General features: G+C 40.8%; 1 protein-coding gene across 3 annotated transcripts in view; it reads right to left on the reverse strand.

Annotated features, from left to right (window-relative positions):
- The window catches only part of SPOCK3 (SPARC (osteonectin), cwcv and kazal like domains proteoglycan 3), a 406,762-nt gene that overhangs the window by 257,547 nt on the left and 133,459 nt on the right, over positions 1-15,756 (reverse strand). For 2 of the 3 annotated variants that reach the window (XM_072773845.1, XM_072773843.1), the window contains exon 2: positions 10,464-10,509. The exons of the other annotated variant lie outside the window; for it this stretch is intronic. In XM_072773845.1, the coding sequence (XP_072629946.1) occupies positions 10,464-10,509 (46 nt within the window). The remainder of the gene's footprint in view (positions 1-10,463; positions 10,510-15,756) is intronic. 3 annotated transcript variants of the gene reach the window in all.

Consider the following 15,756-nt stretch of genomic DNA (forward strand, 5'->3'; position numbering starts at 1 on the left):
CTTTTATTCAGTCCTTTAATTAGATATGTCAAATGTGGTAAGAAATATACCAAAATAGGGATCCCTGGGTGGCGCAGCGGTTTGGCGCCTGCCTTTGGCCCAGGGCGCGATCCTGGAGACCCAGGATCGAATCCCACATCGGGCTCCCGGTGCATGGAGCCTGCTTCTCCCTCTGCCTGTGTCTCTGCCTCTCTCTCTCTCTCTGTGACTATCATAAATAAATAAAAATTAAAAAAAAATTAAAAAAAAAAGAAATATACCAAAATAACAGATAATGCAGTGTATTTGCTGCATAGAGCATTGAGTTAAAAGAATGAAAAAAGTAGAGTAAGGAGTCAGGTAACTTTTCTTTTCTTTTCTTTTCTTTTCTTTTCTTTTCTTTTCTTTTCTTTTCTTTTTCTTTTAAACTTAAGCTCAAACAGGTCTAGGACAGATGCATTTGTTGGAGAGTTTGTGAAAAGTAGAAAGTAGAGGACTCCATGCCCTGAGTTGATGCTGCGGCGGGTAGGGTATGGGGCCATGTATACAAACACTGCCCACGTGAGTTTGACGAGTAGCTTGATTTTAAGATCCCTGATCTACCAACATACTGAAAATTAATATGTAGGAAGGAAAATAATCCATCCTCAAGAGCTTTTCATGCTTGAAACCCCTTCCATAAAGTAAAATAATAAATTCTTAAGATTAGAAAGACTTAGGCTATCATATAATCAAAAATAATCAAGTGGCTCTGAAGGTGTACACAGCTTTACTAGATAAAATAGAAAAATCGTTGATCGTCTATTTCCAGATGCTTTGAAAGGGCTACACTCTGAAATACCTAAGGGGCAAGTAAATTATGCAAATAAATGGTGTGAGGATGTGGAGCAACAGGAATTCTCATTTACTGCTAGAGGGAATGCAAAATGGTACAGCCACTTTGGAAGACACTTTGGCGGTTTCTTACATAAATAAACATACTCTTACCATATGTTTCAGCAATCACACTTCTCGGTATTTATCCAATTGAGTTGAAAACTTATGTCCAAAAAAAAAAAAAAAAAAACCTGCACACGGTTGTTTATAGCAGCTTTATTCATAATTGCCAAGACTTAGGGAAAACCCAGAAGTCTTCCAGTAGGTGCCTGAGTAAATAAACTGTGGTACATCCAGATAAGGGAATATTATCCAATGCTAAAATGAAACGAATTATCAAGCCAGGGAAACACATGGAGGAAACTTAAGTGCAAACTGGAAGTGAATTAAGTCGACCTGAAAAGGCTACACACTGCATTGTTGCATGGCTCCAACAATATAACATCCTAGACCAGGCAAAATTATAGAAACAATAAAAATATCAGTGATTGCTGGAGGTTAGGGGAGGGGAGATGAACAGGCAGGGCAGGAAATGTTCTCTATAGGATCCCATAATGATAGCCTGGGGTCTTTATATGTCCATCCAAACCTATAAGCTGTACAACACCAAGAGCGAACCATGATGTCAACTGGGGACACCGGGTGATGATGCTGCGTCTGTGTAGGTGCATCATGCTGGTGGGAGATGCTGACGATGGGGGAGACTGTGCATGTGTGTGGGAGTTGCTGCACCTTCTGCTCAATTTTGCTATTAATTTAAAATGGCTCTGAAAAATAGAGTCGATTAAAAAGAGGCTTAGTAATACCTGTACTATTTAAAGTTAAAGAAAAGTCATAAGGCAGGGGAGCTTTTCCAATATTACTCTCTAAAAAGTCTATTTTTTAAATTGTATAAAATTGATTTTTATGTTAACAACTAGGAAAGCTGGAAAAACAAAACCTGACTTATTGACCCCAACACTGGTATTCTTTTTTACCATACCATATGGGCTTTATAAACCTAAGACTTCCCATTGTATTAATGACAACATTGTGATGTATGTTGCTTTAATGTAATAGAGTAACAATTTGTTCAACTCAAAGTCTTGAAAATTACAAATTTCTTCAAATGTGTCAAGGAAGATGATTTTTCATAAAAACTCTCAAAATAAAAAAAGAAACTCTCAAAATAAGTGTTGTTTAACAGTATTAAGTCCAACAATTTGCATGGCCACTCTGATTATTGAAATATTGAGTAGAAAGAACAAATTATTATGCCAGGACTAAAACATTGCATTCAAATACATACGAGTAGTGGAAGTTCACTAATTGTCTTCAGAAGAAATATGAGAGAGAAAATCATCCCTGAACATTTCAAATAATGTGCATAGGTTTTATATACTTTTTTACTCAGTCTCACAACTTTGTAAATTTGGAACTTATTCATATTTAGTTGAAAACAACTCTAGAATGGTTACGTTACTTGCGTGGGGCAATACAGTCGGTATGGCCATAATTGTGATTTAAACTCCTGTCTAGATGATCCAACCAAATGCCTACTTAACTATCCCATCGATTAACCATTTAATTGAGCTATCTCAATACAATATTTAAGCACAGATGAGGAGATCTTGGTAGAATCATCAAGAAATATACCAAGAGGAAAGAAAAAACAAATATCTAGTGCTAAATAGCAAAATTAGCAATCTTCTTTAAAAAATGTGAGATGTTAGAACTAGAAGAGAATGTGTTCAGGACATCCCAGTTGTCTGTATGATGAGCAGCAGAGTATTCTAATTAAAGTCTTTCACTTATTTTAAAATTAAATGATTAATTTAAAAATCTTCCGGGAAGAGTACCATACTAGCTAGTTTTAAATATTCACACAATTTTCATGTAGAAGGATGAATTTATTTACTCACTGTTGACCAGGAATATAGGACCAAGAAGTAGGTACGAAAAAACAGATTGTACTTTAAGAAGCAGTTATTCGAACAGTAAGTGCCATGTGAAGATGGAATAGCGTAGCCAAGTAGAAAGTCAAGCCTGGACCTTGGAGACAGGTAAGAGGCCAAAGTCCCTTGAATGTATTAGCGGCTGGGTCAAAACTGCCTCCGGGTTTGAATGCCAAAACCTTAATATACTAAGACATGTACATTTTTTTTTCCACATTTCATATAAGGAAGTGAGGGTGAGAACTGTGGCCAGGACACTCCAGTGAAAAGTAGCTTCCGAGAAGGTATTCCTCAGAAGCTCGTGTTCATCCTTGAAACACTTTCTTGTCTCACAGATATGCTGTGAGTTACTCCCAAGCGATGGAAACACAACTCAATGCAACAACCCTTGTACTTATTAGATGACGGTTATACAACTGAGTTTAAAAATCTATATCCCTCCATCCTGAAAATGAGAATACAGGTTGCAAACACTTCCTTACCGCGGTAGTGGAGCAATTCTAAATGTGATCCAACGTGTGCCTGATGTCGACCTTTAGCTACCTATGTCCCCCTGTGTCATTCCTCCCATGTCTTTTCATCAAAAGATGGATCTCTGAGTTGAGAAACAGACCAAAAATGTGCATACAGATGAGCTAAATCTAAAACCACATTGTGTAACGAAAGAGCAAATGGACTTCTAACCCACTAATAACAAGATTTCGAACCTAGCTTCAACACTTGCTGGCCCCGTCACCTGTATCGACATCCCTCAGTTTCAATTTCTGTCGCAAATTAAGGAATAAACCTACTTAAGATTAGTACGATGATTGGCTTATTCATAATACCTGACACACAGAAGTGCTTGTTCAATAGAAATGATGTTTGTTGTTGTTGTTGTTGTTTAATCTCTGGGGAGTTTCCTTGATTCTCACAATCCATTCTCAAACCCTTTTAGCACCTGTTTCTGGAATCAAATCTAAAAAGGTGAATAGGTTATTTAAAATTCCCTGAGATTTGTGGTTGCATTAGAAAAACAACTATCTGAACAACAGCAACAAAAAGCTATTTGCATTGCAAGACAGCACCACCGAGGAGAATTATTTTGATAAGTCATTGCTTATTCTCTATGATTTTCAACTGTATCTGCATAAATAATAAACTGTAGTTTAAAAGACAAACACATTCACACCCATCGGGATGGATATTATTAACACACACACATCAAAGTGACAAGTGTTGTGATGATGTGGAGAAATTGGAACTTTTCCGTATCGCCGGTGGGGATGTAAAATGGTACGGACTCTATGGAGAATAATATGATGGTTTCTCAAATAATTAAACGCAGAATTACTAGGTGATCCAACAATTCCACTCATGAGCGTGTATTTAGGAGAACTGAAAACCTAGATTCAGACATCTGTGAGCCAGTATTCGTTTCTCAAGTAACCAAAGTGTGGAAGCAACCCAAGTACCCATCAACGTATGAGTTGAAAAAAATGTAGTGTATACACACGCTAGAACGTGATTCAGCCTTTAAGAAGAAAAGGAATTGTGACACACGCGACAACACGGTCACAATGCCAAGTGCAATAAACCAGCCACAAAAGGACCAATTCTGTATGATTCCACTTATGTGACATACTTCCAATACTCAAATTCATGGAGGTGGAACACAGGATGCTGTTTGCCAAGAACTGGGAAGTAGGGAATCTGGGTTTCAGGGCTATAGTATCTCAGTTTCGGAAGATAAAAGAGAGTTCTGGGGAGAGAGAGGGTGGAAATCTCACAACAATGTGAATTAATACCATTGAACCATATACATAAAAATGGTTAAAATAGTGAAATTTCATGCTATGTGAATTTTACCACAACTCTTAAAAATTAAAACACACACAGACACACACACACAAGTGCCCAGAATCTAGCCCAGATTAGCAACCGTGCTTTTAACATGAATGCGTAGGAAGTTTCACGTGTAGGCAGGACTGGACGTCACCTCTGCAAGCAGTGGAGGATTCCTATTAAAAACTATGACTTCCTAGATATCCATCTACATTTTTTTTTCGATCTTTGCATCGTATTACTACATTAGGTTATCAAAGTCTGAGATAAGAATCTTACGTCTTGAAATCTGAAGACCTTTGAAGCATATTTAATCAACCTCTTGCTCTATACATTTGATTCACAATTTAGTAACACACAAGGTCACTGAAAGGAAATAAATATAATTTGCCTTCCTACACGTGTATGTGCGCTACCGTGATATGCACCAAATGAAGCATTGTTAATCTTGATTTTATCTCTTACATTAAAAATGCAAACCTTTATCCAATATTTATTACTCAACGGAAGAAGTAGCACTGACATAAAATAGGGCAATGCAAGATTTCTGATTCCTGCATTTTATGGAATACTCCTATATTTATTTTTCTAGATTGTGGGATAAAACAAATTAAATATCATTCTTGTATAAGAAATCAGAATTGGATAGGAAGGGAAAATACATTTCCCATGTATAAACCCTAGATAGTTCTTGTGCACTAAACTTGACATGGAATAAATTAGCACGCGCCATTCGATTCTAAGTTGAACGCTATTTTTTGCAGGCTTTCTAGTGCCGAGGTTGCCACCCCGGATGGTCTAACTAATGTACAGTGCAAACTGACATGGCTGGTGTCATCTGAATACCCGACAAGTAATTTATCCCAAATGATACAAAAATACGAAATCCATTCTTGTGAGTTGATCAGATGATAGTTCAAATCACATGAGGGGTCAGAATTTACATTTTGAGTGGTTGAAAGCATTTTTAGAGAATACTGGGATCACCTCCTATCTTTGCACATGTCCTCACTGAGCTTCAGTTGGGAGAACCCCGGTTTCCCACTGCAGAGGCGCCGGGAGGCCCAGCACCGGCCCAGGGCAGCGCTGTGGGAGCTCGCGCCCCTGCTGTGGAGCAGGCACAGCCCCGACCTCTGTCCCCCCGCTACCATCGCCACCCTCTAAGGACAGGAAGAAATTCATAAGGCCCCCCCCACCGCCCGTCAACAAGTGGGGATCCAAGTCATGCACGGGACAGGCGGCGCCTGGTTGCTCGAAGGGAAAGCGAAGTTAGGGCTGTGTGTGCTCAACCCTGGTCCTTTTCAGTTTCGAGAATGAACAGAGGCGGGAGCAGCAAGCAGCTCTGCTCACTGGGGAGCACAGGCTCCGGAGGGGCCTGCTCAGCTCCTCCCCGGCAGCCAGAGGTCACGGCCAGAGGTCACGGCCAGAGGTCACAGCCAGGGCCCACAGGCCTGCTGGTGGTGAGGGGTGTGCGGCAGAGGGGGGCTGGCGGGGTCGGCCCGGGGCCCCACAGAGGCGGGGGGTGACTCAGCCCAGCCTGGGGCTCTACCGTCCTTGCAGGTGCAGCCCCGGCCTCAGGGCTGCCACCCTGGGCCCACGGCCAGCATGCACCTGTCTTCGTGGCCACGGCCAGCCGAGTCCTGCGGTGTCCCCTGCACACCCGCGGGACACACCAGCACTGCCGGGTGGACCTGCAGTGACCTCTCAGCATCTGTTTAGATGCAGCTTCATTATCACTAGGCCGCTGACTGATCCACTGCCATGGGAGGTCCCGGGGGCACAGCACCATCAGGGAGATGCGGACAGAGCCCTCGCTGCCCCCAACCATGTCGTCTGGGGGCCTGGAGATCACACCCTGGGGATGAGAACTTTTCAATAGAAGGTATTCCTTGTACACATAGCACTGCAGCACCTGCAGACTATCTAAACAGCTGATAGGAATTCCTGCTAGGAATGTCAATGCCTTATCTGTTATAAACCCAAATTAATCCATGGCCTGCACGCCTGGGTGGCTCAGCGGTTGAGCACCTGCCTTGGGCTCAGGCCGTGACCCCGGGGTCCTGGGATCGAGTCCCACGTCGGGCTCCCTGCAGGGAGCCTGCTTCTCCCTCTGCCTGTGTCTCTGCCTCTCTCTCTCTGTGTCTCATGAATAAATAAAATCTTTAAAAAAAAGTCCATGACTTAAAACAAGGCAGGGTTAATGCAATGAAAAGGAAAACAGTGATTTTTTTTTAATTTATTTTTAATTTTTTTACAAAGATACTCATTTATTTGAGAGAGAGAGTATAATAAGCAGGGGGGTGGCAGGCAGAGGGAGACGGCGGCTCCCAGCTGAGCGGGGAGCCTGACCTGGGGCTCCATCCCAGGACCTGGGATCACGATCTGAGCCAAGGTCAGACCCCTAACAGACCCAGGTGCCCAAAAAGTGATTTTTTCCAAAGTTACAGCCTATCTAAAGCTCATCAAATTGTTTAAAATCTTGATCATGCCACCACTGTATAGTTTCATTCGTGCATCTACCCTCTAAATTTGTCATAGTAAACATTAAATTTTCATGTCATATTCAAGAAGATTCATGTCCTCATTAAAACTCTCTTTCAGTCAATTTCTGTTGTGTCAACTCATGATTAGCTGCACTAATGAACAGAAGCAGTGGCACAGAAGATCCTACGTGGGGAGATACAAAGAGTCTATTTTTGGCATCAGTATGCTTTCCTTTATTATAAAGCAGATTTTATCACCCCAAAATAGTTTTACTTGAATTTATTTGAGACTATTATATTTTCCTAAAACTTACTAAAACTCTTACTGGTAAAACAGTAACAACAACAACAACAAAAAAAAAACCAATGCTGATATATTGTGATTTATGAAAAGTAACTCAGAAGAGGAAAAACTTTTTTCACAGGTAAACCGCGAGGTAGATAAGCTCTATAGGAACAATCAGTTGGGTCCTAGTAAGATAGAAGAAAGTTTATAGAGGCAAATACGTGTGTGTCTACACATGTGTAAATGATGCATATGCTTACGTATGTACACTTGCGCATACTTATGCATATATGTAGAAAGGATTTGGTGATGAGAAATTGCACCATTTGTCATGAAAAATTATTTTTTCCATTAGTAATATTTTAATTTCTGCATATTTTGTGGACCATTCTGTAGAAAAGGAAGATATAATTCACAATGTGGACAGTTAAAATGGTATAAATATCGGCATGAAAAAATGTAATGCTAAAAAAATGTTATGCTAAGGCAATATTTTCTTCATTTCTTTCAAGAAATATGCAGGCAGGGCAGCCCCGGGGGCTCAGCGGTTTAGCGTCGCCTTCAGTCTGGGGCGTGATTCTGGAGACCTGGGATCGAGTCCCACGTCGGGCTCCCCACAGGGAGCCTGCTTCTCCCTCTGCCTGCATCTCTGACTCTCTCTCTGTGTCTCTCATGAATAAATAAATTCTTAAAAAAAAAAAAAAAAAGAAATATGCAAACAGTCCCCAAGAGACTGGAGAAAATCAACTGATATTGAGATGTGACATGGATGTCCACATACCATGAGAGTATATTAAAAATTATAAATACCTCTAAAAAGTCATAAATTATTTTATGTCCAAAAGTTCAGATTTTGAAAATGGTACTTAGCAAGATTCTTTCATCATAAAAACACAAGATACATTACAAATCATCAAATCTCAAGCCTCTCCTATCCAAGTGATGCCCGCCATCTCTCTTAGTCAGAGACAGATGAGAAGAAGACAATTTGTCTCACCCCTCAGGGAGTAACCCAGGGTCTACCAATGGGTTAATATGACTCAAAACCAAAACAAATATATTTATATCAATCTAGTTTTTTTGCATTTTTCTTTTTTTTTCTTTTGATACAAAAAAAAACTTCCCCATCTATGTTTATCAACTATGCATGTTCAATCAATCAGAACCCCGGGCCTGAAAATCCAAAAATATTCTTTTAAAATATAGAAACACAGCCACTAGCTCTATTTCTAATGTTCACTCAAGCAGATACTCATTTTTAAAGCATAAACCTCAAAATACCAGCAGGATGTCATTATTTCATTTTAAGGCTATCGTAGGAGTGACGGTGTCACACAGTAGTTAGGAAATGGGGCTCAGGGGTCGGGTTGCCTGGACCCAAATCCTGACTCTGCCACTTTGCGGGACTATGAACTTGAGCAGGAGCTTAAGCCTCTTAAGTGCCTCACTTTCCTCCTCTACTTGACAGGGTTCCCGCCGAGATTCAATGGACTCGTATACTGAGTACTTAGAATAGCGACTGGACGCAACTATTAGCTATTATTATGTCGGGAGCTTCTCTCTGCCCAATAAATAGGATATTTTTGGCAAATTAGTAGGTTAAAATCATCTTTGAAAAATTAAAGTAAATCAATCTCACCAGGGTTTGGAAGCCTCCTTATAATAATCTTTTTTTTTTCCTCTTTTTTTTTCTTTTTTAAACAGGAGATAAATCGTAATTCAACAAATTATCACACACACACACACACACACACACACACACACACCCCACAAATAATCTTATCGTAATTGGATGCATCCAGTATGGCAAATTTAAGTGTTAAGATCTATTTCATGGATAATTCTGGTTTTTCCGAGGTTTATCATTCCATCATAAAAATTCACTTCCCAAGAAAGTTTGCAAATGTATCTCAGCCTATATCTCATTATTTCCGTATTACCTGTCTTTTAGTACATTTGGGCTTGATTTATATATTGTTAGCAAAATCAAAAATACCTTTCAGAATTATAAAATGCAGATTCCACAAACACTCTAGATATTACTAGTGAAATCGGGTGAAGGATAGCAGAGAGAAACTAATATGAACGAGGGCACTGGGTGTGAGCGACTGAGAGCTCACACCAACATCAGTGTTGATGGGCGTCCCTAGCTAGGGCCGCTCAGGTCGGTCTCACTTGGCAAGGTTGGCTGTTGCAGCAGACCTTGAGCATGTGAAGTCAAAAACTGGGAGACACACACACCAAAAAAAAAAAAAAAAAAAAAAAAAAATTGCGAGACACAGCAAAATCCCCTAAGATTCCTCTAAGGACTTATTACAAGTCATACTTAAAAGCTTCTATTTTTAAATGGTCCCACTTCAGGAAGACCTATCTTCTGTAAGGTTTGCCATAGTTAACGTAAAGTAGAAAATTTTTTTGTACTAGTCTCTAGAAGGAGGAGTCCCTAATGCTGTAGAATTTCACAAACAAGTGTGCTTAACTGTCCCCATCATTATGATTGCATTGTGCTGGATGTTTCTATTCTCATGCGCATTTTCCTTTCCCGAGCATCTTTTCTGCTTTCCCTTCTCAAGCGCAAACCGTGCATGGAGGTGAGAGAACCTTGGTTTCATCCACGACTTCTCCTTTGGGGTCTTACTAAGACCCCGACTGAGTCTAATTACCAGTCTGCGCTGTTTTAAATGAAAGCTTTTATTAACTGAAACACAGACTGCAAAGTCATTTGTTTTGAAATTTTGCACAAATGAGTCTATTTCCTAGTGAATGAGCCTGAGTGTACTTGAGACCTGGATGAAGTGATTTGTATCAGGTAATAAAAATGGGCAAGATGAAGCTCGGAAGCCCGGATCAGGCAATCTAAGATATGTATCTAAAAATGAAAGACGTCCTGACATAATCAAGGCATCTAATTCACTTATTCCTGACTACGCTATTCTGGTAATGAAATTAATTGTTGTATGAACATTTCCATGATCTAAGCTCTCCTATTTAGTATCAGAAGAATCTAACAAACAATAAATACCAACTTAAAGTACAGTGATTATAAACATGTAAAGATTTTTATTTAAAATAGATTCTTACCCTGATCGAAGGCCTTTCCTGGACTCCAAGTGTGGAAATAATCATCCTAAGGAGGAAAATAATGTGAATTGAGTGGATGTGAATAATTTGATTGTAAAGATTCATATAAAATCTAGAATAAAATATGAAATACAGAAGCCGAATACAAACCTCTACTTCCTGCAATGGCAAGCAGCGAATTATAAAAATAAATAAATAAAAAAAAAATAAAAAAAAAGGAACAAGAGAAAAACAATAGTTATCAAAAGGGAACACATTGCTTACATGTCATAGAAATGTTTTTCAATAAATGTGTTCATTTTCATTGCAAGTCAAAGTTTACTATGATAATTCAATTATATTTGGTTGCCGCGTCACCTAAATATTATAATGCAACACCTTCAATTGCAATTCAATGTGCAGTAGAACATGCAGGTAATTACCCTAAGCTAATAAGCTACAAAAGTATGTCACCAGTGTCTAGTTACACAACTTCATTTTCCACTGGTATAACACGGCAGCGAAATACCAAGGGGTCTGCACTAGCCCATACAGTATAAATAGACTTTGCAAATCAGTCACATGATAATTGAATATCTAAGGAGTTCATCAAAATGCAATTGGAAGCTTGAAAAAAAAAAAAAAATACAGACCTAATTAAATCTTGCCTGAAGTTTAACTCTTTAATATTGAAAAGAATCATTACAATATACTTACTAGATATATGCTTAATAAATATGAGTATACGACACTACGGAGGAGCCATGTAAACTGAAAAGAATTTTTAGAAAGAAAAAAAAGAAAAAAAAATTACTGACTATTGTATTTGCTGTTTTACCACCCTAGAAGCGCTCACTCCCAGCAAGGAGAGGAGTCGGGATTTCTCGTGAAGCATGACCAAACAAAACAAAACGTGAAGCACAAGAAAACTGACCTAGATGATGAGAATACATGGTGGATCTGGAGAAAGGAAAATGTAAATTTAAGGCTGACTTTACCACGTGGTGGGTGCATCCCTTTCGCAAGTGGTGCAACCAGGCACCTGCTGTGGCACCTGCTGGGCTCTGCAGGGAGGCTGCTCTGCTTCCCCTTTCCCTCTGCCCCCTCTCCGCTCCCAGGCCCCTGTGCTCTCCCCTCTGTCTCTCTCCACCCCCACCTCTCTCAAATAAATAATTAAAGTCTTAAAAAAAAAAAAAAGAAAAGAAAGAAAATTATGTAGACCTCAGATCCTGGACTGAAGTTGGGAAAAAATACTGGCGCCTCTGAGCAAGGTGCCTGCGGTTAGTTGCAGACAGTGTAGATGGGGTCTGGCCGTGTGTGCACGAAGGGGCTGCCAAGGCCTCCCTGCTCCACAGAGGCACTGGCCTGAGCACCCTGGGACGCCTGGACTGCGAGTGCCCCCCAAAATACCCAGCAACAGACATGGCGAGCTCCCCGAAAGCCGGCCACTCATCACCGGGGTCACTGCCAGGAGGCCAAGCCAGGAGGCCAGGGCTCCGCTTCCAGCTGGGCCTCTTGTGCAGCGCGGCCGCCGGCGCCCCGGCATCAGGCTCCCTGCACTCAGGCGACGGCGGGAGGACAGGAGCCGCGCTGAGCTCCTGGCACCTTCAGCACTGACACTCAGCCACGGCAAAGCAATGTGCTTGGGGTTGTTTAGGATTTTATTATTCATTCAGGGGAGCCCCAGAGAGAGAGGCAGAGACCCAGGCAGAGGGAGAAGCAGGCTCCCTGTGGGGAGCCCAACGCAGAACTCGATCCCAAGACCCGGGGTCATGGCCTGGGCCCAAGGCAGGTGCTCACCCGCTGGGCCCCCCGGGCGCCCCTGAAAGCAACATGTGTCATGCAACACGCAGTGCTTAAAACACCAGCCTCTAGACAGACAGGCAGGGATCAAGTGGAGGTGGGTAGACAGACAGACAATATGACCTCAACCATATTAAATAACTTCCTTCAGAATAACACACCCATCACACCTGTTGCGTTGGCTAAAATCAAGGCCTCAAACAACAAGTGTGAGCGAGGCTGTGAAGGAGAGGGCACCCTCCTGCCCGCCAGGAATGCTCACAGTGTTGGTGCAGCCACTGCAGGAAGATCTAAGAACACAACTACCCTATGATTCACTAATTGCACTCCCGGGTGTTTACCCAAATAATACAAAAACGCCAATGGGAAAGGATCGATGCCTCCCTATGTTTATTGCAGAAGCATTTACGGCCGCCAACTTAGGGGAGCAGCGGGTGCGTGTGTGCAGAGGAGTAGCGCTCAGCCACAGGGAAGCGTGAACTCTTGCCATTTACAACACGGGTGGAGCCAGACAGTATAAGGCGAAGCAAAATAAGTCAGAGAGAGAGACGAATACCATAGGATTCCACTCATATGTATGATTTAAAAAACAAAACAAATGAATGAAGGGAAAAAGAGAAAAAAAACAAAAAACAAAACAAAACAAAACAACAACCAAAAAACAGAGTCTTCACTCCAGAGAACAAAAGGATGGTTCTGGAGTGGGCGGTGGGGGCAGTTGAAGGGGACTGAGTGACCTCAGGATGAGCACAGGGGCAGCGGGTGAAACTGTTGAATCCCTGTATTGCGCACCCGAAAGCAACATGTCACTCTGTGTTAGCGACACTGCAATCAAGACATTGAAAAGTAACAGGTTTTATCTTATTGGAAGTGACCAATCTTGATTTTCTAAGATTGCTTTCCAAATAAGAAATCTAAATCTTGTGGGGGAAAAGAACCACACGATCAGGTTGGGCTGGTTTGGGGCCGTAGCTGTCTGAGAACGTGTAATCAATGCAAAACATGACCTGGTTGTTCTGGTTAAGTCCTTCTCTGGCCACGGTGGGGATCTGACTCTGATAGTGAAACAAAGTAGCCGATTAACTATTTTTAGATATTTTTCTTTGTGTTCTCACATCACTAGGCTTCTTTTTTTTTTTTTTTTCTGAAAATGGTTTCACCTCATTAGAGGAATTTTGCCAGAATAAACGTATTTTCACATAAGTGTTCATTCAGGCACAATTTCTTTTGCCTCAAAAAGCTTTGTGTGAACGTTGGTTGTTCTCAAGCTTCAATTTGGATAAAAAAAAAAAAAAAAACAAAAAAAAACAAACAAAAAAAAGCCAACCTGGGATTCAGAAAACAACGGCAAGAAACGCCTGCAGTTGGAAAAATTCAGGTTCAGGTGACAAAATCACATCGGGAATTAGAGTGTCTCCCGCCCCTAGAACTTTTCGTGGGAGGAGAGCCTGGGCCAAAAGTCCCACTGAAAGACTCCATTTATTCCCAAGGAGCAAGTAAATCAGCAAAATGTCTATATATAGGGGAAATACAAAAGACAGGAAGATCCCTGACTTTTAACCTTTTCACAACGATTTTGTTGTTTGTTTCAAATCTCTAGAATCAAAGCAAAAGTAAGTATAATAAGCTCCACTTACTAACAAAAACTTGGTGAGCCTTTTTACATGTCCACAGAATTGAAGGCACTCTGATGACAACCACGTGAATCTATGTTAAGGAGTAAAAGATACATTTCCTAGGATTTTGGTATTTTGTATGTTCTGAAACCCTCTTATACAAAACTTCAGAATTTCCCTACGAGCATTAACTCGTGTTGCCTACGTGTTTCAATAGCTCAGCTGAATCAGGAGGCACTGCGACTTCTATAAGCAATGAGAAATATATTATATATTATATATATTATATAACATATATAAAATTATACATATAATTTATATATAAATAAATATATATAATATATTATATAAATTATATTATATTATATATAGAATTATATTAATATATAATTATATTATAATTAATGTAATATATATAATATATATAATTATATTATATAAATATATTATATAAATAATAAATTTATATATAATTTATATATAAATATTAATTATATATAAATATATAAATACATTCATAAAAATATGATATATAATATCTGAAAATATATTATATATAATTAATATTGATATTAATATATTATATATAATATATAAATATAAAAATATTTTAAAAACAATGGAAATCTGACTCTTTAAATATATGTTATATATTACGACTGATTCACACATCTCACCGTATAATGGGAAGAATGCCTTGTCTCATGGTTAAGCCACTATATTTCACAAAGTATAGAAATACTTAGCACTTGATTTGATTACAAGATAGAGTAAGTAAGCTTTGTCTAGATATAAAGGAATTATCTATTTGAGACGACCTATCTGCTTCAGGCCCCCAAATGTCACATTTATTCCCCAAGCACCACTCATTTTTTCCAAGTGATGTCGTAGGACCCTGAAAGAATTCATTTTTAACACTTTGGTGAACGCTTTATTTCTTAGAAAGCACTTTATGTTTCCGGACTCACCACAGATTAAACACATAAATAAAATGAATTGTGTCAAAGGGCAGCGCCGTGGACTGAATCCCTCAACTGTCCCTGAAATCTCTACAAGTTGATGTCAAACTCCTTCCATATGTATATGTATGTATATATACAGTCACTTCTACATCAATAAACAAAACTTGTGATCCACAGATATCAGGGAAAGACACAGAACATACTTTGTCTTACTAAAGAAAATAAGGGCAGTTGAGTGCTGGGGACCCCATGTAGCCCTGAGGACACTAGCGCACGGGAGGGATGGAGTCCAACAGCGCCTGGCGTCACTGCACCGGGAGCTGTGGCGGGCGCTGGCCTCCGGGCCCCGTGGGAGGTGTTTCTAACATCACTCCTATGTGGCAAATAAGGAAAATGATGGTGGATGGAGGAAGTATCCCCGAAGTCTTACTCAGCAGGTGAGAAGCAGAGGGGGGACCTGAAGCCCAGAAGTAGGGCCTGGAGGCCGCGCATTTGGACACTTCACCCCCCCCCCAGACCAACCGCGGCGGCCGTGGGCCAGGCCCAGCTGGTCTATACCAAGTGTCCTGGGAAGCCGGCCCTGACCACCCTGCACACATCCTGGTCCACACTGTCTGTGGACCCCAGCGCACGCCAGGCCCAGTGTGGACCAGAGGCCAAAGCCTGTGAGGTCATGTCGAGTTGCTCACACACCGGGAAAGACCCCACACCACACCCCATTCTGTGCTTGCCTCCGACCCAAAACAGCCACTTAAATGTGAGGGAACAGGGATGCCAGGGGGGCTCAGTGGTTGAGTGTCTGCCCTTGGGCCAGGTCGTGACCCTGGGGTCCCAGGATCGAGTCCCACGTCGGGCTCCCTAGTGGGAGCCTGCTTCTCCCTCTGCCTGTGTCTCTGCCTCTCTCTCTGCATCTCTCAAGAATAAATAAATAGA

This window comes from Canis lupus, chromosome 13 (assembly GCF_048164855.1).
Source record: "Canis lupus baileyi chromosome 13, mCanLup2.hap1, whole genome shotgun sequence".
NCBI lineage: Eukaryota > Metazoa > Chordata > Mammalia > Carnivora > Canidae > Canis > Canis lupus.